General features: G+C 41.8%; 3 protein-coding genes and 1 long non-coding RNA gene across 7 annotated transcripts; 2 read left to right on the top strand and 2 right to left on the bottom strand.

Annotated features, from left to right (window-relative positions):
* Nucleotides 1–2,346: 2,346 nt before the first annotated feature.
* LOC103977066 (AT-hook motif nuclear-localized protein 7) lies at nt 2,347–7,268 on the bottom strand. Its single transcript, XM_009392474.3, has 5 exons — nt 6,610–7,268; nt 6,142–6,209; nt 5,873–6,004; nt 4,452–4,613; nt 2,347–2,912 (listed from the first exon to the last, which is right to left on the bottom strand). Exons 1-5 carry the CDS (start codon nt 7,040–7,042, stop codon nt 2,607–2,609), a joined length of 1,101 nt encoding a protein of 366 aa, XP_009390749.2. The 5' UTR covers nt 7,043–7,268; the 3' UTR covers nt 2,347–2,606.
* Nucleotides 7,269–8,608: 1,340 nt separating this feature from the next.
* Nucleotides 8,609–12,636, bottom strand: LOC135634117 (uncharacterized). Of its 4 annotated transcripts, none has more exons than XR_010495244.1 (4): nt 12,271–12,636; nt 11,907–12,156; nt 9,997–10,427; nt 8,609–9,675 (listed from the first exon to the last, which is right to left on the bottom strand). It is a non-coding gene; the product is annotated as an uncharacterized LOC135634117 (long non-coding RNA). The 4 variants fall into 4 exon arrangements; XR_010495243.1 differs by having other exon boundaries at nt 10,085–10,427; XR_010495245.1 differs by having other exon boundaries at nt 8,609–9,672; nt 10,085–10,427.
* Nucleotides 12,637–13,022: 386 nt separating this feature from the next.
* LOC135634115 (uncharacterized) lies at nt 13,023–15,350 on the top strand. The gene is made up of 2 exons (XM_065144340.1): nt 13,023–13,235; nt 13,319–15,350. The coding sequence occupies exon 2, from the start codon at nt 13,353–13,355 to the stop codon at nt 15,117–15,119; it is 1,767 nt and encodes a 588-aa protein (XP_065000412.1). The 5' UTR covers nt 13,023–13,235; nt 13,319–13,352; the 3' UTR covers nt 15,120–15,350.
* Nucleotides 15,351–16,337: 987 nt separating this feature from the next.
* LOC135632297 (rho GTPase-activating protein 1-like) lies at nt 16,338–22,005 on the top strand. The gene is made up of 5 exons (XM_065140748.1): nt 16,338–17,139; nt 19,225–19,345; nt 19,420–19,539; nt 20,801–21,031; nt 21,175–22,005. The coding sequence occupies exons 1-5, from the start codon at nt 16,694–16,696 to the stop codon at nt 21,739–21,741; spliced, it is 1,485 nt and encodes a 494-aa protein (XP_064996820.1). The 5' UTR covers nt 16,338–16,693; the 3' UTR covers nt 21,742–22,005.
* Nucleotides 22,006–22,602: the final 597 nt, after the last annotated feature.

Here is a 22,602-nt window from a genome sequence, read left to right as displayed (position 1 = left end):
CAACGTCGAGGCTCACTGTTCCCCTCGCTTGCGTTGCAGCATTCAATGTGCGACGTCGCCGGAACTTAATGCCGGACACATGGGTTGCGAGAGGAAGGAGAGAGTCGAGCGAAGTCAACTTGGCAGCCGCGGCTTGGTCATTCCGAGAAAAAGACAACCCAATCTCTGGTGACAGTAATACCTTCTCGTTGCGCGTGGTTCGCCATGGAAGATCAACAGCAGCTTGCCTGCCGCCTCCCTCCTCCTCTCTCAACAGGTCCGCGGTCATCTCGACCGACAGGATTCAGGAAAACGGAAGGGGGCGGGTCCCACGGTGGACTTGTTGAGCCGATGATCACCGATGACAGGTGGACATATGCTGAACGCTGTTCAGGTAGTGAGAGGGCGTTGATCATCGAGGACAATAATGCATCGATTGCTCTCTCCCATTCCAAAAATAAATTTGATTGATTCGAATTGTCTCATCAGAAGGCCAAAAGCTTTTCTGATCAACAACATTGATTTTTGTCTAAATAATTATCATCCTTTGACTTGCAAATAAAACGTAAGAAGCCGAAACACAAGCACAAACGAGAGATTCTCCGACAAGAACACGGAAACGAAGGTTGGAGAGGAACAGTAGAGCTACAGTATATCTTTGTTCACTGACAGTTTCGCAATGTCAAGTAAGAGAGAAGCTTTCCAATGGAGAATTATCTTTCCAATGGAGTAGGAATTCTTTTACTCTCATTGTTGCTAGAGTAGGAGGTCGAAGGCTATCTCCTTCACTCCACTTTGTCCTCATCCTCTCCTGGGCTGGCCAGCAACCCCATGTTCATCTCCCATCTTCCTTTTAATATATTTGCTCAAGGACTAAATTTCTTATTCTAACACACTACTCCCATTGATGTACTACTCCACACATTTAATTGGTGAACATGAACCAATGTGACAGTGCTTCCACCAAGTACAACTCCCATTAAAATGATGTACTAGAATACTTCAAATAGTAAGCATTAACATTTACTTTATGTCTTCACATGACACAAGCTGAGTACCCTACTTGTGTAAGAAGTAGCCTCCTTGTTCATTGTGGATGCTCATGCAACCACCCCCCACCTAAAATCCAAATTATTCATGTTCATTTCATGTCAATTTAGTTGTGTGTGTGTGTGAGAGAGAGAGAGAGAGAGGATAGTTGACACTGGATGAGGTCAAAGTAGGAGTAGAACTTCTCAGGTGAATTCTTTATGAAGAATATTCCACAACTAAGTCACTTTGTGTGTTAGTCACAAAGGTACAACATGAGTAATTTATTTTCTGTGAGCATGTTTGGTATCTCATGCATATAAAACATGAAGACAAACTCAAAAAAGAACATACTAGACAAAATCTTTTACCACCTCAAGGGAAAAAAGTCTTGGGTGGTAATGAATCTATGAGCATACAACTGCTCTCATGCAGTCTTTAATGTGTTCATACAACTGCATCTGGAATTTCCAGTCCCTCAGTTTGTGCTGCTCTTAGGCAGTGCAGATGGCTGTTCTTGCCATTAACACCAAATTATTTGATCTAAATCATCCTAGAGAATTAAGGTAACTCCTTCCTTTGGTCAATATAATCCCCAGAAAAGAAAAAGGTAGTAACAATTTGCTGTGAGGTTTCTCTGTTTTTAATTTCCTATAAGCTCTGCTGAAACATTTTGCCTCAAGGTTGCAGTCTGCTGCTGAATGAGGATGAAGAAAGATGCATTATTGTTGCTTCAAACCAGATTTTGTGTAAGATTTTGAATTTCATTATGTAAATTCTATTAATCTTTTTAAAAACTCAAAGTTTAAAGAAGTTGAGTTTCATGTGAAATTGATTACAAGCTGACTCTCATAAAAATGTGAATGGTGAAGTCTTCAGATGCTGAACTTTTGCTTTTTTTTGTAATGATTTTGCAAATTTTTGTGATGAAATCTATATTGGAATATGCTCATCATAGAGACACTTCAAACACTAACAAAATAAAGGAGTTCTTTTACATATTTACATTCTTTGCAAATTTTCAAATGATATATTTTTATTATATTCTTTTTACATAGTTTAGATATGACATCCCAAGTTTAATCCCACATTAAAAGTGAACAAGGACATCCCTAAAAAGATGCAGTAACACAAATTTATTTGCAACCATACCATGTAGATCCTCATTCCATGTTATAGGTGTTCACAAGCTAAGTTGCATTAAGATCCTATCTAGATTACATTATTAACAGCAACCATGGTCATGATCAGCTTAAAAAATGAAAGCTCCCAATGTATTTGATCAGTAGATACACATGCATGTCACCAAAGAAATAAGTTAGTTTTTGACATCAGCAGTTATCATGAATTCAATTGAAGTACAGAGGTCTTACTAACAAATGAAGTCATAGTTCAAACAAGGAAACATTGATGACAATGAAATGACAATGACAATATCAGCAAACTGAAAACCAAGAGGCATTTTTGAACATATAAGTTTCGCTCATCGACTCAGATGCCCGGTAAGACTCCTAAACTATTCCTAGCCTAATATCTAGCAGAAATATCACCAATCATATTAATCAGGTTGATGGTGTTAGGGTATGAGTACCTCAATGCTAATCTCGCTGTAAGCATATGTTAATATCAGGAGAAGGATCATGCTCTGATGACTGCAGGCCGTGCCAACCTGCTGCGTGCAGAGTGGAGTTTGGAGTGGGGTTGTGCATGCTGTTTTCGGCATGGGATTGCCCAGTTAACGATGAGGTTGGGATCTCGCAGTCATCTTCAGGGTTCGCCTGCGAAATTGGCCTCGCATCCATCAACATACCAGTGTTTGCTGGAACTGCTGCAAAAGGTGTTTGCTGTGTCGGTTTTGCTTTTTGCTCCTTGAAAGCGTTTAGCTTGAAGCTTCCAACCACCACCTGATAATTCAATATAAAAGAGATCAAACTGCTAATTATCATGCACCAAAATGTTCCCTACTAATTTGTGGATATACAATACTATTTGTAAAATGATCCTTGTTCAAGTTCAGACAGCTCTATTCTCCCCTTTCGCTATTCGTGATAAACTAATCAAAACCCAGGAATAATTTATCCTTAATTTCAATTGCAGGTAGAAAGAGTAACTGTGTCATGCAAATATAACCGACAATAAGAACACAAACAACAACCGTGAAGAAATAATAATGATAAAATTGCTGAACAATTTTGATTTTTTTTTCTTCTTTTTGGTTACAAGTGGCAAGATTTTAGTTGAGACATTGAATTTTACATGAACTTTGGACATTACATTAAGGTCTGTCTCAGTCTGGATTGAATACAAATAGTACGGGACCAACCTAGTCAACGTGTCCAATCCATATTTGCATTGGGTCAAATTGATGAGCAAAAGGACCATAAGAAAATGAAAAACCATTTTGCTCTGCCTACTTATAAGAACAAATAACGGTTTATACAATGAGGTATTCTACTCCATATAACCATTGACTCATTAAATACATAGCAAAAAAGATCTAAGTCTTTGTCACTTTTCTCAAGAAAATTGAAAAAATAAAAAGAGAAACTGAGAAACTAAAGAGTTTACTAGAGAAGAAAATGCATACCGAGCATGTATGCGATAGAAAAAAAACACTTTACAGTATGTAGCTTTATTTAACAAACTAATGAAAATCAAAATATTTAACACGAAAAGATATAGAGGCTTGGTTTTCTTACCAACTGAGGAAAAATTCTAGGTTCCTAAAAGGGTCAAAATAACTACTATGTAATTTTGTATAAAACTTTAAAGCTTAAATGCATCAAATGTTTGACAAATATCACATCTGTTGGTTATCATGTCTGCCATCATGGTTAGAGACCGTGTGGTACCCCTTTAAGCCGGTTTACTTACTATTTTACGAGATGGACCTTTATAGAAGTGATGGAGTTTGGTGGTTCTCATTTTCAAATTTTGTCTTCATTACTTTTAGGTTACTTGTTTAACCGGCCAATATTTAATTTAGCTGATGTTCTATGTACAACATGATATGGTTTACTAAATGGAACAATTTTATGTGTATCTCCTGAAACTTCTGATGTTTATTGTAACCCTGCAATGACAACAGAATACACATATATAGCCCATGACATGAGATACATAGCAAACTTCTGAAGTATCGAAATACACTCAGCTTTTACTCGAAGATTCATATTTCTGATCATACTGACATGCTTGCTGTTTTCACGTATTGAAAGCGCAGTTTAAACAACTTTTACCAGAGCAAAATGATGCAAAAACAAGAATGGCATCAGCATAACAAAGGTTATAAATCTATTTCAACTAGAAGTTGCAAGTATGACTACCGTTTCTTCTTATACCATCCATTCAATGTTAGACCCCTCTCGGGCATAGAACATGTCATCGGCATCTACGTTAGATGTAACAAATATAGTAAAATCAAATGGAAACGAGAATGGGACCTGAATCGGACTCGCAGCAAGCAACAATCCTACAACTCCTCCACCAATAACACGGCCATCAGGACCAGCAAGTGATACGCTTATCCCACCGGTTCTACTTCGTACGCCACCATTTTCAGTGGTCGTGAAGGACCCAGACAGAGATAGAATCTCAAAACGGCCCTGTATGTATTTACGAGCATGATGACATTACATAAAAATTGAAAGAAATTTGAGAATAGAATAAAAATTCTATGAATATCCAGATAGCTAGAGTAAATAAAATTGGGCAGGCAATAAACAATGGCCTTAAAGGTGCAAAAAATGACTTGTTAGGGAATAGTTTGCCAATGTCGTGCTAGAAAGTCTATTCAGTAAAATATTACTAAAAGCTCAATACATAATCATCAAGAATATTAAGCATGTTGGACCAACAAGTGTACATTTGAAGGATTACTGCAAGCCCGTGCCGGTCTCTAGATATGACTTACATCTTGTGAAACTAACTAATATGTTGGGCTGGCAGCCCATAAATTCAGCCCATAGTGAGCTTGGGCAACCCACAGCTCGCCCCCTCTTAACCTAACCCTAATTAACATTAGGGGGGTGTGGTGGCTGCGTTTTGGAGGCAGAAAAAGGCATAAATAGGGCAGCAACGTGGGAGAAGGGAACAGCCACGAGATTCCAAAGAAAAGGAGGAAAATAAATAGTGCAGCAACGTGGGAGAAGGGAACAGCCACGGGATTCCAAAGAGGAAGGAAAACAAAGCAGAAAAGGAAGAGAAAGAAAGGGAAGAAGACAAGGACAACGCAGAGAGATTGTTCTCAATCATCTAGCAGTGTTCTCATCTCATGTTAGATCAAATCTACAGTAGACTCTTGCTGTGATTACTTGGGGAGGTTTTAGATATCGTGGACAGTGACGTGATCCTTGTATCCCAATTGTTCTCTTGTGATTGTTGCTAGGGTTTAGGGCAAGAGATTGAGATTTGTATATTCATTATTCTCATAGTGGATTATCTCTAGTTTGCCCCATGGTTTTACCCTTCACATTAAAAGGATTTTCCACGTATGTCTTGGTGTTCTATTTGATTGTGATTCCATTTAATTTTATTGCGTATTATGGTCTTCTAGTATTTGTTCATATACAAAGGTTATTCCTGTTTATATCCCCATCATAATATTTATCATTTATTAAGCTTCTACTATCAAACATATACGATTTTTGTGTTATTATCTAAGTTGAATACCTATGGAGAATATTTTCCTCATTCATTTGGCAATTGAGAGTTGATTTACGAGATCAATTTGAACCCTTAAAAGATGAGTGTAGCCTATTAAAGAGTACAGCAGCTAAACAGATTAACATTCAGGAATAGCCTTCTGAACAATAACCAAGCAAAGAAACAAAAGGGCACAAATAGAATGGTTGATGCTCCATACCTCATAAGTCAATGTACCACCGGAGGAACCTGGTTGGCGTATGGTAACATTCGAGACAGCCCCATTTGCCGATAGTATGCAGATGGACCGCGTACCCTTTTGGGAGAAGGAGAGAATTCTGGCAGCAATATCCTGCAAGAACACAATCCAACAGCATAATGTCAAAGCCGTGCACGACTTCGATCATAAGACATCTGATCTTCACTGGCCGGGAACTCGAAGAAAGCGAATAATAAGATTGAAGGCAATATAGGTAGGGAATGTATCACCTCCCCCGTGGCAATGGTCACAACATGCGGCATAAAATTCCCACCAGCTGTGTATGCAAACCACTCCCCTGTCAAGTAGAGAAATCAAGATATATGCTGAGCTATTCACCTTTAAATTCCCCTGTTTTTACGATCATAAGATGATTGCTGACCGAATACAACAACAACAACAACAACAAATTCATGCAAACAAGCTATCATACAGAGCAAATATACAGAAAAACAAGGACTTCCAACATCTCTTTGAAATCTAAACGACTTATGTGATCTATCTAACAGTTGCAAGTCATAATCTTGATAGAAAAAGAGGAAAGAACAGTGATTGAAAGAGAGGTGTTGTTCAGCTCGTTGCAGTTAATACACATTTCCAGTGTTGGATGTGAGTCACTGTTTGTATCTGGTTTTAGGGAAACCACTACCGAGTCAAACAGAGTGTCGAAGAAGACGAGGGTGTATCTATCATGTTACCAAGAGACGCAAGGAGCTGGTATTTGCCGGAGCCAGGTGGCCGCCCTCTACCCCGTTTGCCGTCGGAGGAAAGGGGGGAGAAAGGGGAGCCGGAGGTCGGCGACAGCGCCAAGGCCATGCCGTCCGGTCCATACTTCCTGGGCCTCCCTTTCTTCTTCCTTCCGAAAAGGTCGGCCCCGCTGCTCCCACTGCCGCCACTCCCCATCATCCCCATGGCCTGGGCAGCCCCTTCAGGCGGCGGCACGGGCATTCCCATCACCCCACCAACCACGCCGGGGAAGGCCGCTGCCGGTGGCGAGGGAGACGGAGTAGAAGCGGCGGAGTACTCCTTCGCTGCTGCTTGTATTCCTGCTCCGTCTCCAGTTCCACCACCATCTCCGACTGCACACACCGAAACAACAGTGCTCTCTCCCCCGTCCATGCATGCAAGCATAAGTAAGCTCAGGCGTAAGGAGACTAAAGACAGACTGCTCTTCCTTCTCTTTCTTTTGTGAGCATGAGATCGTGCTTGCCTGCTGGCTTGCTGCTACTCCGATGTCTTCCCTCCCACTACTGTCCTCCGCGCTTAGATTAACTGGCAAGAGAGTGCAGGGAGTGGAAAGAGGGAGAGTTTATCTCAGCTTGCACACGGCGGTGGTCTCTCTTTCACGCTGCTTTCATGTGGTTAAAGTAAAAAACTCCAAGGAGACTGATGGATGGCAACTGGCAAACGGCGATGGTCAGGCCACACTTTTCTGACTAATTCATTAACCGCAACAGCAGATCAAACTCTGACAGTGACAAAGAAAAGAAAACAAAAGAAGAAGACGATAACAAAAGAGGGAAATAAAGTGGTATACATTGATTGGCTCAACCATAAATAAGCTGCTGTACGAGCTCACTTTCTCCCACAAGATCTATATTATATTGTACATAGTTAGATAGAGATAAGCTGAAAGTGTAAGGGAAAATTGCACCCAGATCTTGCATTATGGCTTCACAGGTCGCTGTCTCCCGTCTCTCTTAGACTCTGGAACAATAATTGCAGTTTGGATAGCCTTTTTGATTGGTAATGATATGGTTTGCTTGTTTTCCACGCAAGATAGAATAGCCATGTTAAGGCTGAGGTATTAGGCAGGGTCTCACCGAAACCCAAGAACAAAAAGTCCATACGTATCCAAAGAACAGTGGTTAAGCGAGAGAGAGAGAGAGAGAGAGGGAAACAGCTGATGGACAGAGAAGGATTAGTCAAATCCGGTCAACAGCTCCTTGGCTGTAAAAGCTCAAGCCAGCTAGATTAAATCAGTGGAATCGCCTGTTTTCCAGAGTACATCACATAATTAACGCAGCGAGAGAGAAAGAGAGAGAGAGCGGGGGATGCAAATCCCAAGACCTTTGGCCGGCCTCAAGGAAGTGAGAGATGCTCGTGACCGGAGGAAGAAGACAAGGGTAGAGAGAGAAGAGTTCGCGCGCTGCATGACATCGAAGTGAAGTATTGGGTGAAGCAAACCATATGATCCATACACACATGCATCGACAATGGGAGCAGAGCAGGAGCAGAACGAGAGCTTCCAAGCGAATCAATACAAACAGCGCAGGCGCTCAAAAGCTGTCTCCTCGCCCGTCCTAATGCCATGGCTCTGACCCTCTCACTCTCTCTGGTCTCTCGTCTCTCTCATTTCTGCCTCTCCGTCCTTGGAACTCTTCCGATCTTTGCGGGCTAAACGCGTCTCCGATTCAGGTAGGTAGTGCGCGCAGCAGTACTCCAGACAGGGAGGTCAGGCGACACGGGATCTCAACCCATGGCAACGACGTAGGCGACGACTGCGTGTTCCCGTGCGGTACGCGCTGGTGGGCGTCGTCTCCGTTGCCATAGCCAGCAGCACCAGTCGTCCCTTCGTTCTTTGTGGCCTCAGATTCGGCATGCCTTTGCAGCAGCCACGCTCTGCTTGCGGTAGCCGACGACGCATAGAAGTTCTCTCCGGGGGGCATCCATATTATATTTGGTGATATATATATATATCTCAAAGTAGCAGATATATAATTTCCAAACCCCCCTTAAAAAAGGGTACACGACTGTTACAGAAATACAAATTTAGCAAATAATTACGTGATTTCTGATCTTACATGATTGCAGCATCCATGGCCATCCGATTTCATGTCCATCAAGCAACTCCTTTTTTCGAAAAGGAAAAAAAAAACACAAAATTAAAAGACGAAAAATGATCTATCCTTCGATTTGGCTCAGTGCATCCGACGAGATCTTGCTGCCATCAGCATACCTGCGATTGCATCACTCCACCTCCGGTGATCAGGACGATGGTGATGTGAGGTATATATAGTTAATCACCTCCGGAAATCTACTTAGGTAGATGAAAAGAGAAAGCCAGATATATTTGCACTAGCTCTCTCTCTCTCTCTCTCTCTCTCTCACAAATGGATGCAGTTACCTGTGCCCTGCTCCTGAGGCCTTAACATAGACACTCACAATGCATTATCTTATTGAAGATTAGAGATAACATAATTGGAGCAACAGCATACACCAAGTCATTCAAACAAGGGAAAAATGTGGTTTTTGAATGACTGTGGTTTCCAATAAAGCCTTGGGAGTAGGGATTTGATTCTACAAGTATAACCATCCACGAAGTTGCCAATATTTAAAATGTGGTGTAGATTTATTTGCATAAAACAAAAGGGGGAAAAGCACTCGAGACATACCTTTTTCTCCTCCTTTTTATATCTGCACCCAACTAAAGGAGAACACAGAAACAAGAAACAAAGCTGACGGTAATAATTAAAGCACTTCATCAGCAGTTCTACAGTTTATTTAATATAAATATATGGTAAACTTTAGAACTCACCGGATTATATATTTGTAGATCTCGAAAAGAATACTGATAGTTAGTCAACATACATAGTCATTGATTAACAAGTGCAGAATTTCATGTTTCAAAATAAAGGTCATGAGCCAGATTTAGGAGGAAGCTGGAAAATATGTCATACATTACCATCAGTCCACTGAAGCTTCCTCCACCTTCCGATTCGGACAGATACATTGTTCTGCTTTCTCTCCACTTATGAAAGCTACTGCAGAAGTATGAGCCATCAATATACCATTAAACCAAACTATCTAAATACATGATTGAAGAATCTTGGAAACCAAAAGAACAGTGGATCAAGACCCCTTGTTTTGGTTCTTAAATCCCACGTTATTAGTTGAAAAAAGCACTAAGAAGATCCAAAATAATATATAGTGGATAATACAATGCATGGTAGGTTTAACCATCTCTGATTAGATGTAAGACCAGAAAAAGATTATAAAATGATTCGGACATGTCCAAATAAAATTAGGCCAAATGAGAATTCATAGTACTAGAGCAACGAAAGTTAAAAAGGATTAATGATTACCTTTTCTTATGATAAATGGAATTCAATTATAAATCAATGAAATGATCAACTAAAGGGAGATCTTGCAGCTTCTGACATAAGAACTCACTTCATCAGGGTGTTGAAGAGTACTTTTAGCAAAATGCCATCTCATTGAAGGAAACGCTAACATGATTCACTCCATTCACTCTACTGGAACCAAAGAGTTCTTGACATCCTTCAAGCTTTGGTAATCGCCATGAGATTTTGTCATTCATCACATGCACCACATTTAGAGAATCAGCCTCCAGCACAAGCTTCGGGAGCATAATGAACCAACTGCACGCACCCACGATCATCCAATATAACGAACCAACTGCACACACCATCTTCAGGAACATAACCTCCACTCTTTCCTAGATATAGCAAAGCATTTTCCCAACATGATCTGTGCCTAACCCACGACCATCTTGCTGCAATATAGCAGTATCATTATTGGTTTGTAAACATCATATGAAGATTTAGAACAAGATTCAGGGACAAGGTTCTCATGCTGCAATCTGTTTACACTGCTCTTTAGTATTGTCTTAAATGTAACTTAAAAGGAAATGACTACTATATCAAGAACAAAAGAAAAAGCCCAAGATGACTTTATTACAAATGGCAAGGGATTAGATGGCTATTAGATTAACTAATGACATTGCAGTCGGCATAGCTCAACTAGAAAAAGATCCATGTAACTAAGACCAGGCAGTTGAGATTTATGACTTGCACAATGTAAACAAAAGAAAAATGGGAAGCTCCAAACAAGCTATGTTTCTTTCACCCATTTATTAACGAAAGCAAGATCATATTATGACTATTCAAAACTACCAAACAACTCTTTTGACCGAAATAAATGATGTAGAGGGAGACAGACTCAAAATCGATGCTCATAACGATATTAAGGTTCATTCAATTCATCATCCTTCAAAGCACTTCATAGAACAAAATTTACCTACTATAAAGCTTATGGTTTCTTCATTGCATGCACAAATTTATCTAAACAATCACTTCATTGTTCTAATCTGCAGTAGCAATTCCTTTTTTACTAATATATTGGTTCAATTCTTCCAATCACTCCATCTTAGAAATAGACAGGCTTATTAGTTTCTTGAAAAGCACTATTAGATTATCTCAACACCAACCAAAAAGCAATTTAGTATTAATCTGATTCAACAATTGCCAATATCAATGGTGTTCCCCTCTGCCAAGCTTATGTAAATATCAGCAGAGTATTGCTGCTTGACGTAGATGTTTCTGTGCCTTCATAATAGTAGGCATGTGACCAATATAGGCACAACAAACAGCAACATGGTTGTGGCACACCATTTGCCTGTTCAATATTGCTACAGCACCATATAATGTCAGAGCAATATTTAGTATGATTTGTATTTATATGTGCTCCCCAACTATCTAGCTATCTATGATAAATTTGCACTAGTTAGAATGCATATGCTGATAACGCATGTGTAAAATCATAAATAACAAACAACTCCTATTTTAATGTTTTGTTGAATTAAGATTTCTCGATAGTTAAAGTCCATCTATACTATTCTAATCCTTTAAAGTTTTACACTGGTATTTCAGTCAGGTTCTTTGTATTTGTTACATAGACAAAGACTGCATACAATTTGTTTGAAACAAGTGTTAATTTACTTAAAATCTGTGAAGGTAATCTAAAACATGCTGGTTCTAATTGGAAAGAAATTCTCATGATCAGGATTACAACCAGGAACAACGAAAGGCAATATGATTAAGATTGGTCCATTCAGATGGTAGATCCAGATTGACTGAAAAATAGAATTAACAATATAATGAGTCATAAAAAGAATATTAATATATATATATATATATATATATATATATATATATATATATATATATATATATTACAAAAATTAGAATCTCACCTCAAGATCCAGCACATTCACACGGACGTTTGCACAAACACCTTGATGACACTAAGCCGTGCCCACCATCCCCTTCCATTCAAATCACATAGGATCTTCTTAAGCAATCAAAACAACAATGTCTTTGACAGACAGAGTAGCCCTTGGCACGCACGACGTTGGTCGAGAACAACAGTGTCGAGACTTTTGGAGCGATTCCTAAGGCAAAGGCCACTGAGAGCTCCACCACTTCAATGATTTGACCACGCCACTATCGAATAGTCAGATCAGACCAATAAGGTACCAGGACTCCAAGACCCACGAAAAGCAGACAATGTATTCGGCCATAAAAGGCATGCGGAAGAGGGAAGAAAGGAGAACGTACGATAGCAGAACCAACGCGCAACGAAGCATTTGGTGCAGGACAACTGCCGGACCTGAGGCGAACTGCTGGTGGTCGGAGTGGGAGGCGAAGCAGCGGCCATCACCGCTACCGCCTCCTCCTCCTTGGAATCATTGTCGGTGAGCGGAATGGAACGGCGGAGATGGGAGAACCAACGAAACATTACGTAAAATACGTTTGCTAATACATCTAACAGTAACGCCAATGAAAACCTGTAACGCGCTTAAACGTTACGTCACTCGCACAATTGCCAGCCTGAGACCGCGACATATGGCCAAACACGAATCATATCGGCACGCACACCGGAGACAATGCCATAGCAAGACGACAACAAGTGCATCCCTTGTTCTTGTTCCCAAATGGGATCGATCCAGCTCGGTGCATGGGCACCTATGACCTCCACGGCCCAACCTAAAGATTTGACGAGTTCCCCGTCAATATCAACTGGATTTGAGACAAGAGAGTAAGCTAGAGGTCAACCGAGGTAAAGCAGCTGAATAATTGACTTGTTGAGCTCGGATGATATGGTAATGTGACCTCTCCTCTCCTCCTTCTCTTGGCCCGCCACCGCTGTGCTGGTGACCTTGGAATCTTATTCCCTCTTTCTTACTTTTTGGTGTCTCTGCTGGTTTTGATTAGATGCAGATGGGCGGCGATGGGTGATACAGCCGCACATTTATGCGAGGTGCAAAGAGTGAGTCGCAGGTGGTGGTGACTTGAGTGGATGCACCCCCAACGCACTGGCCTACGGCCACCAACACATGCGCAGCTGCGGCCCGCACTGTGGCACCGCCACCGAGGAAGCAACTTCTTGGTGGCTTCCTTTCCTGGTTTCGCCCTCAGCCTAAACTAAAGACAGACAAGGAAGGGTAAAAGAGAATCCCCCACCTTGCACTGGCTTCCACGTCCTCCTCGTGCAGTGTTCTCCTCCTACCCGCCTGGTTTCCGTCAGTCCAGCGCTGCAGCTCCAGTTCCTGCATTTATTCTATCCATCGGAATCTTGTGATGAGATAAAGCTTGGATTTTGAAGGGGTCTTCCGCTTGGGACACGGCTACCGCCGTCCATGAGGAAGGTGAAGTCGGAGTCGTGGCTGGGCCGCATGGGGCTCGTGCGAGATGGCGGGCGAAAGAAGGGCGGCGCGGGCGGGGGGGAGAAGGCAGCCGCCACTGTCGGCGTGCTGGCCTTCGAGGTTGCGCGGTTCATGTCCAAGGCCGTCCAGCTCTGGCACGCCCTGGCCGACGACCGCGTCGCCCGCCTGCGCGATGAGGTCCTCCGCCTCGAGGGCGTCCGCAAGCTCGTCTCCGACGACGACGGCTTCCTCCTCGCCCTGGCACTCGCCGAGACGACCGACGCCCTCGGGTCCCTGGCCCGCGCCGTGGCCGGACTCGGCCGGCGGTGCTCCGACCCAGCGCTGCAGCGGTTCGACGCCGCGTTCGCGGATCTGGTCAAGACCGGCGCCGACCCCCACGGGTTCGAGTACGCGGGGCGGAAGATGGAGCGCAAGGTCAAGAAGATGGAGCGGTTTGTCGCCGCGGGCGCCGACCTGTACCACGAACTCGAGGTGCTGGCGGAGCTGGAGCAGGGGCTGCTCCGGTTGCTGGCCAACCCCGACGCCGGCGGCCGCCACCAGGCCAGCGTCGCCGATTTCAAGCACAAGGTCATGTGGCAGCGGCAGCAGGTGAAGTACCTGCGCGAGGCCTCGCTGTGGGTCAGGACCTACGACTACGCCGTCCGCCTGCTGAGCCGATCCCTGTTCTCGATCGTCGGAAGGATCAGGCAAGTCTTCGGATTCCCGACGAAGACAGAAGCCACCGGGTGGTCCGGCGGCCACCGAAAGCCCGCCGCCCGGCTCTCCCGCAGCCACTCCATCGCCGGCCTGATGCCCTCCCCCGGCCACTCATCCGACGGCAACATGGTCCGCCTGTTCGCCTCCGGGCCGCACGCTGCCCCTCAGCACGAAACCAGATCCGGGCCTATAGATACCAACAGCGGAGCATTGGCCGGGCAGTGTCCACGTCCCAGGATCGGCCTGCCTCCTCCCGCTCGAAAGCGCCATAATTCTCGAACCAAGTGGCCGGTCGGCGGCAGAACATTCGGTGGGTGTATGGTCGGTGGCAATGAGCCAGCAGTCCTGCAGAGCTGCATCCCCATGGACACCGCCCTCCGGAAGCCAAATGTGACGCCATTGACTCCTCCCGGAGCTGATGCTGCAAGCCCTGAGACCAGCGTAAACATGTTCGACATGATCGAACCCAGGTTCCAGTTGCTGAATGCTCCAGCCACCACCCTCGGCGCCGCAGCTCTAGCTCTGCACTACGCCAACGTGATCATCGTCATCGAGAAGCTTGCGGCCTCCCCCCATTTGATCGGCCCCGACGCCAGAGATGACCTCTACAGCATGCTAACCACAAGCATAAAAGCAGCCCTCAGAGCGAGGCTGAAATCGTACGCCAAGAACTTGGCTTCATCCATTTACGATCCAGTTCTTGCAGCAGAGTGGAGTGCGGCGGTGACAAGGATACTGGACTGGCTGGCACCGCTCGCCCATAACATGATCCGATGGCAATCCGAGAGGAGCTTCGAGCAGCAGAGCTTGGCCTCCAACTCTAACGTTCTTCTGCTGCAGACGCTCTATTTTGCGGACCAAAGGAAGGCGGAGGACGCCATTACTGAGCTGCTCGTTGGTTTGAACTACTTGTGGAGATTCGGAAGAGAATTGAATGCGAAAGCCATGTTGGAGTGCGTCAGCAGCAGAAACTTCGATGACTGTCTGCAGATACAGGTCGATGCCGATGTCCACGCTTGTCCAGCAATCCAAGACACTGCTTAACCAACGGAAGGGGCTTTGGATTTCCTCTCTGCAAAGCTTGTTCGACCGGTGCAGGTCATCACATCACATCGACATATGTTGATGGACATGAACACAGGCCTCTCTTGTCAAGCTCGTATGCCATGCGAATAGGCATTTCCATGTCCTTTCCGAAGGTGTAAACTACGGCGATGACGATGAAACCTTTTGTGAATTTGTTCGATATTATAGGAAAATTACTCTTTTGGTTTACAGTTCCATTTCATGGCATGGTTGATTTTATGGTAGAGAGAGGTAGGAGGATCTTTCATTTTGGTGGCTTTGTGTGTGTGCCTATAGAAGCATTTCGTGGACATTCTCTGCTCTCCCCCTAATTGATGGATATAAAAATGGATACTATTCATATGCACACTACATAAGTGAACATGCAATCTACATGCCCACATAATATCTAATCAGAACTAGATATCAATGTCTTGGCCCTCTATCTAACTTGCAATTAGCAGATGTTCTTGTCAATCATTGCTTCCAATCATTTTCCAGTTGCAGGCAATCAAACATTTCCTTGACTCCTCCCTATTCTAGGAACTAATACGGCCTTTTAATTGAGATATTTGGCCAATAACTTGGGTTTAATTATTGGATTTCGATTGTTTGCCTTTCACTTTTGGATTCCATTGATTTAGTTTTTGGTTTTCCTTTTTTAAGGTAAAGTATATATATATATATATATATATATATATAATTCTGAGCTTAACTAAAATGAAAAACTACTTAATCTGAAATCAAAAGCCATGTATGAACTCAGATTATGTTCAAAATTATCTCTATGTATAAAGCATAAATTTTGATTTATTTTTCTAAATATTACAGAGATATTATTCTAAGGGTGTGTGAAATAGATGGAGCAAATATAGGATTTGATGCCAATTAATATTATACTACTCCATAAATATTGTTTACCCAAAGGGATGTAATGTAGTAAATGTGAATCATGGTGGTGTCAGATAGTACATTGCATTTGCAAGTGCAGATGAGTTGGTAACAACAAGCTATCTAAATATAGACCATTCAATCCTCCTCAACAAAAAACAGGTACTTTTGATCTCTAAACCAAACTCACCCATTCTACAAGTCATTAATTAACACAAAGACCCAACTAAATACAGCAGTTTTCTATGAGCCCTTCCAACCTCAAACTACTTTCCATGGCTTCTCTCTGTATTCCCCTTCCACTCTTGACCAATCTTTTCTCCCTCTCCAAAAGAGACCCCCCCCCCATGCCATGCAACCAAATCCCAGACAACTAAGGTTGTGATTTCTCACAGCCAACCAATTTAAATCCATCCCTTTTGTTCCAACTCCACATTACAAGTTCCTCAGGCCCCAGAGCCATCCCTTTCTCCAAGCTTGGAGGAGGAGGATTACAAGTGCCCATGTCCTGAAAATCCGATCCTTTTTTTTCTCCGTTCGTTGTTCTAAAAATCCAATCTTTACCCGGGCATTGTTATCAAAATCCAATCTTTAAACAGACATTGTTCTCAAAATCCAATCTTTGTTTCTTTTTCATTCGAATTCTGGAATTCCCTCAAGCCATGGCTGAAGTGCTTCCGTCCCCTTCTCACTTCCCTTCGTCTCCGAGAGGGGCCCTTTCGTGCGAGTCGTGTGATGAGGCCAGCGGCTTTTTAGGCCCTTTCAATGCCCTCGGAGGAGGCGAGGACGAGGCCGGCAGGAGTGGCGGTGGCGGCCCGATAGAGGAGAAGAGGGAAAGGAGGGTGAGGGGAGGAGGAGGGCAGGAGGTCCTGGAGGAGGATCAGCAACGGCAGCTGTCTGTGTTGGCGTTGGTCCTGACGGTGGTCCGGAAGTCGCTGCTGGGGTGCAAGACGGAGGGAGCTGGCGACAAGGATTCCTGCTCAATGGATATCGGGCGTCCCACAGACGTGCAGCACGTCGCCCACGTCACCTTCGACCGGTTCCATGGATTCCTTGGGCTGCCCGTCGAGTTCGAGCCGGAGGTTCCTCGTATAGCCCCCAGCGCAAGGTCTGACAAATTTCTCGTTCTTCTGGAGAAATGTGAGCTTATGGTTGGTTTCTTGTATTAGTATAATTATTAGATTTAGATGAAGTTGGTATCTTGAAATCAGTGACCTTAAATATCATGAAATAATTCGATTGAGTGTTTTCCTTGAAGGTCTCATTATTGATTCAAAGGGTGTTGTTTTCCAATTTGTGGCTAGATTTTTAGATCCTTGATAGTGCAAAGAAAAAAAAAAAGAGTTTTTTTATGAACAATTCCAATTTGGGTCTAAAAACATGTCTTTTATTTCCTGTTGTCAGAAATAGGAAACTTTCAATGTTGGAAATTGATTTGTTAAATAGATCAGGTTAGTTCTCTTGAACTTGCGTCTAATAAATTCTGTTCCTTTTCACTTTATAGCTAGATTTTCAGATCCTTGATAGTGCAAAGAAACAAGATCAGTTTTTGTGAACAATTCCAATTTGGGTCTAAAAACATGTCTTTTATTTCCTGTTGTCAGAAATGTAAAAAGATTTTGATGTTGGCCTCTTGGGGTCATTCTAAATTGGTTAGTTACATAGATCAGATTAGTTCTCTTGAACTTGTCTAATAAATTCTGTTCTTTACCGCTTTGTACCTAAATTTTTAGATCCTTGTTGGTGCCAAAAAAAAAAGAAAAAGTTTTTATGAACAATTGCAGCTTGGGTCTAAAAGCACATCTATTATATCCTGTAGTCGAAAATGAGAAATTTTTTTTATGTTGTGTATGTGGGGTCACTCTGAATTGATTCATTATAGATCACATTAATTTTCTTGAATTTGCACCAGAAAAGGAGATGGAAGCATGTCATATGATTTGCCATATCATTCTCTCCACTCATGTTATTGGAAACCTAACTATCTTCTTTATTTATTTGTCCCCTGCCAGTCATTTGGTCACTTCATGTTTAGATTGTAACATCCCTCAAAATTTCTTTGCTCAAGGTTGGCCTATGTTTTATTGGTCAACAAATTTGATCAAGTTATAGCACCTCTTTCCTATAAAGAGAACTAATTGGTATATTCTTGAATGTGTTTGTATTTTTGCAATGACTTGATCATTCAGAAAGCCACATTATCATTTCTTTGCTCAGGGTTGGCCTATGTTTTATTGGTCAAAAAATTTGATCAAGTTATAGTACCTCTTTCCTATAAAGAGAACTAATTGGTATATTATTGAATGTGTTTGTATTTTTGCAATGACTTGATCATTCAGAAAGCCACACAATCATATCCTTTATGAGGTGTGGTGGATTTTGCTGTTAAAAGGCATTTTTCTGAGCCTTATGTGTAGTGTGCACACATCAAGATTAATGCCTTTTAACAGCAAGTATTATGTATGGCTTTCTTCTAAATGCTCAGGAAATAAATAGATCTACTCAGGTCACATGTTCATATACTTTGACTTTGTGAGGGGACCTCCTAGAATGAGCATCGATTGACTGACACTACACCAAGCAGAAGCTTGTGATTTAATTTGATCTTGATAAGTCGTCGATGACTAATAATGGCATGCCATTTCAGTTGCTTTAAAATGTAAAAATCCAACCAAAAAAATTTCAGCTTTCCTTGACTTTCTGATGTTTTACTTGATTTTTGTTAGCTTTCCTTGATCTTCTATTCTAAAACCTCAAACCGTAGGTTCCATTCAATTTCACTAATCTAAACAAGAACAAATTTTCTTTCTTTACAGAATGTCAATAGGAGGCTTATTTGTTCTTTTTTTAGTTATTTTCTGAAATGAGACATATGATACCTAAATGAACTGCTTGAAAAATCAATTAAACTGTGGTTCCCACACATGATAAAATTCCATAATGTTTTATTTAGATGAATTGTTGTCAGCATACAAGGAAAGACTTCCTTGCTCAACCATGAAGTTCAATTTCTTAAATATAGTGTTCCTAAATTATGTTTTTTTGTGGACTAAATAAATTATGGGGAAACATGTGCTATAAACGTTAAGATTATCAATAAATTTCCATGTATTATTCATCCTTTCTTTTTTATCATGTTCGCATGTTAGCTTTTGCTGATTCATGCTAACTCTATCTGGAAATTCTTCTGCAGTGCAACTGTCTTTGGTGTTTCAACTGAATCTATGCAATGCTCATATGATTCTAGAGGCAATACTGTTCCAACCATACTCTTGCAAATGCAGAGATGTCTTTATGAGCAAGGTGGCCTTCGGGTATATCTCCTGATTCTAAATAATTATTTTTGTACATTTGATGCCTGAATTTTGATCCCATTGAAACTGAACAGGCAGAAGGAATTTTCAGGATAAATGGTGAGACTAGTGAAGAGGAGTATGTGAGAAACCAGCTAGATAATGGAATAGTACCGGAGGGTGTTGATGTGCATTGTCTAGCGGGTTTAATAAAGGTAACCTGCAAACTTTAACCTAATCCATTCCCACTGCAACACATGTATAATTAATTCATCTTCTTTTCAAAGTAGAAATTCTCAAGGCAATAACAAATGCTTTATCTCTACATTTTATCCATTGTTGTTGCCTTCTAGATAAACTATAATTTTTAAAAGAAAAAATCTAAATAGTTGTTAATTTGGAGAATTAGAATGGATAAGTTCATTGACTCATGTAAATTTTTGTTGCCAGAAACAAAGCTCTGTTTACTAAAGTTCAGTCATGCTAACTGGCCAGTAAATAGCTGGATCTTTTGGCTAGCACTAACTAAATTATAGCTTCACTATCTTATTTGATAGAGGCTTGAGTTTTGATTAGCTTGGTGGTAATGAGCTGTTTCTGCATACATAGTAGAAAGCAAGGCTATGGTGCTTATTAGAATAAGCTCTTGATCTCTTCTATTATTCCGATTTATGAAACTGAATTTGCCAGATTCTTGAGTCTGAGGCTTATTTGGCACTCGATCTGATTTGAGATGTTGAATTAAAGCTTTGTGCTTATAGAACCTTGTTCAGGTTCTCATGTTTTCTTAGTATTGGTTTAGTGGACAAAAGTGAATATTCTTGTCCGTATCACGAGTCATTAATTCTGAACGATATTTGATGATTTATGTTCGCTGCTCATAGATGCTTTAAATTTGTCAAATTGTTTTGTTGGGAGGAACTTGGTTTATGAAGATAATCTAAACAGTCATATGTAATTGGATAAGTGGCATTCTGGTTGTTCAAAGAGGCTGATTTGCAAAACGGCTTTAGTGGCTTTCGCGCATTTTAATGTTCTGATTAAGGAATGCAAGCGATTATGTGCAAATCATAAGAACATTCTCATCAGGGTTATCATGTGGAGATGGCTGTATGCTTCAATATACAAAGTTTGAACAACATGACTTGAAGTTTCTAGCACGAAAATGTGTTGGCAATATAGAGCTGGAAGCAGTTTCATTGTTTTGGAAAATAAAACCATGGCAGAAGTCAATTTACTAGTTGATTTTTGTAGATGTCATTACGGTTCTGTTTCTTGGGTATCATGCTATCCTTACCTCTGTATATTTCATGTCATTTCTCTATCGAATACTTCTTTATATGCTCTTGTTCTTTGAAAAAGGTCAATACCCTTAGTAAATATATGCTGCGAACATTATCTTTGGAAAAGTTTGTCTTCCAAAAAATTTACCCTCTACAGTATTCCAGGGTTTTTTATTTTTGTATTATTCTGCAGGCCTGGTTTAGAGAACTTCCTATGGGGTTGTTGGACTCTCTTTCATCTGAGCAGGTGATGCAATGCCAAACAGAGGAAGCTTGTGATCATATCACTAGATTGCTACCGCCAACAGAAGCTGCTCTACTGGATTGGGCCATCAATTTGATGGCTGACGTTGCCCAAGAAGAACAACAAAACAAGATGAATGCACATAATGTTGCAACAGTGTTTGCTCCAAACATGACTAAGGTAATTAATCGCATGTGTAATTAGTCTCACTCCCTCTTCAGACCCCCTTTTTCCCATCATCATTTCTTTTCTGTGCAAAGTATATTTTCAATTTTCTGGACTGCATACTAAAACATCTATCCATCTTTTATCATAACTCGTAGGTGGCGGATCCTTTGACTGCATTGATGTATGTAGTGCAAGTGATGAATTTTTTGAGGATGCTGATCGTAAGGACACTGAAAGAGAGACAACAATCTATTTTGGAAGATGCTTATGTTTATGATGCAGATCCATCTGATGACGACGGCCACTACAGCCCTAAGCCTCATCTCGAGGCTAGTAGTGAAGAGGCAGTCGAGCTAGTTTGTGTTACCAAGAAACCTGTCTTCAATATTCTTACCCAAGTTCCTAAATTGACAATAGATGAGGCAGCTGTTAGTCCTCAGACCTTCTGTGCCACTGCTGCTGCCTCTGAAGAAACAGCATTCCCCACGAACGCAGCACAAACTGGTGGTTCATCCAGCGGCTACGATGTAGCGGCTGATGGTTCTAATGCAGTTCACACGAATTATCGCAGGAAAAGGATGGGTCGGCTGAACGGCCACAACCACAAGAAAGGAAGAAAGGGAAAACTACATCACGCATCCTTCCCAGCCGAAAGGTCTAAAGGGACCAGTATCGTGAGTCGTATAAATTCAGAGACTGATCGTGCCGAAGCATGGAGATGAAACTGTTATGTTTTGTAACCAGTATCTGACATGGATTTGCTCCAGGTGTTTTCTGCTTCTGTGTCCAGTATGTTTATCCTGTTCTCACACATCCCAGAACTCTTTCTGGTTTCTCCGAGAGTATTGAGTGATCAAAATGTGCTTATTATTTTGTTCTACATCAGGGCCTGATAATTTATAGCAGACAGCTGAGACTGTCATTGCCAACTCATTGACTTGTAGTTGATGAATGAATGAATGAATGAATGAATGAATGTGAATGGATGGATGGTGTCTGATCTTATCTGCATCTCCAACCTTTGTCTGAATGTAATTTGCCTGCACCTATCCAAGTCATGTTTTTATAAAGAGTTGCACATTTGGTGAAAACGAGATTTGATCCTAAGATTAACTGTTAACATCTTCTTTTATTTGCAATGATTGATTATATATTCTAGCTTGCATGCTTCTGAATCTTTGATGATAAGCAATACTGTGAGGACCTCAAAGATGGATCATTAATCTCACAAGCCACGAGTAGCTAATCTCCATACGGATTACCAACTAAAAGCATGGCTTGATCTAATAAAATGGTGGTAATGATTATTGAAATCCAAGCTTATCCATACACTTTTCACTTCCAGCAAAGTTGGAGGCTCGGCAGACTCCAAAACCGTGCCACACTCCGCCATCACCACCGTCGATCGGGAGGACCCACCAGGTAGATCATCCCCGCAGCCGTACGATGCTCCAGATGGGAGAGGGTTCAACGCAGAAGCAGTCGCATCGAGGCAGAAGAGGCATGTGGTCAATCAAACCACATGTCAAAGAATCCACCACCACCCGTCCTTGTTTCGCTCTAACTGCTAAATCCTCGAGGAA

The sequence above is a fragment of the Musa acuminata genome, chromosome BXJ3-3, assembly GCF_036884655.1.
Source record: "Musa acuminata AAA Group cultivar baxijiao chromosome BXJ3-3, Cavendish_Baxijiao_AAA, whole genome shotgun sequence".
Lineage (NCBI taxonomy): Eukaryota > Viridiplantae > Streptophyta > Magnoliopsida > Zingiberales > Musaceae > Musa > Musa acuminata.
The sequence above is the reverse complement of the archived record's forward strand: the minus strand, read 5'-3'. Positions and strand labels throughout refer to the sequence as shown.

Bases quoted from the DNA above. Each gene is read 5' to 3' on its own strand.
- LOC135632297 (XM_065140748.1), top strand. From the start codon at position 16,694: ATGGCTGAAGTGCTTCCGTCCCCTTCTCACTTCCCTTCGTCTCCGAGA. The intron at 17,140-19,224 runs GTCTGACAAATT...ATTCTTCTGCAG, and splicing joins CGTATAGCCCCCAGCGCAAG to TGCAACTGTCTTTGGTGTTT. The intron at 21,032-21,174 runs GTAATTAATCGC...CATAACTCGTAG, and splicing joins TTGCTCCAAACATGACTAAG to GTGGCGGATCCTTTGACTGC.
- LOC103977066 (XM_009392474.3), bottom strand. From the start codon at position 7,042: ATGCTTGCATGCATGGACGGGGGAGAGAGCACTGTTGTTTCGGTGTGT. The intron at 6,210-6,609 runs GTAACATGATAG...TCTACTTGACAG, and splicing joins CCAGCTCCTTGCGTCTCTTG to GGGAGTGGTTTGCATACACA. The intron at 6,005-6,141 runs GTGATACATTCC...GTGTTCTTGCAG, and splicing joins TGACCATTGCCACGGGGGAG to GATATTGCTGCCAGAATTCT.
- LOC135634115 (XM_065144340.1), top strand. From the start codon at position 13,353: ATGAGGAAGGTGAAGTCGGAGTCGTGGCTGGGCCGCATGGGGCTCGTG.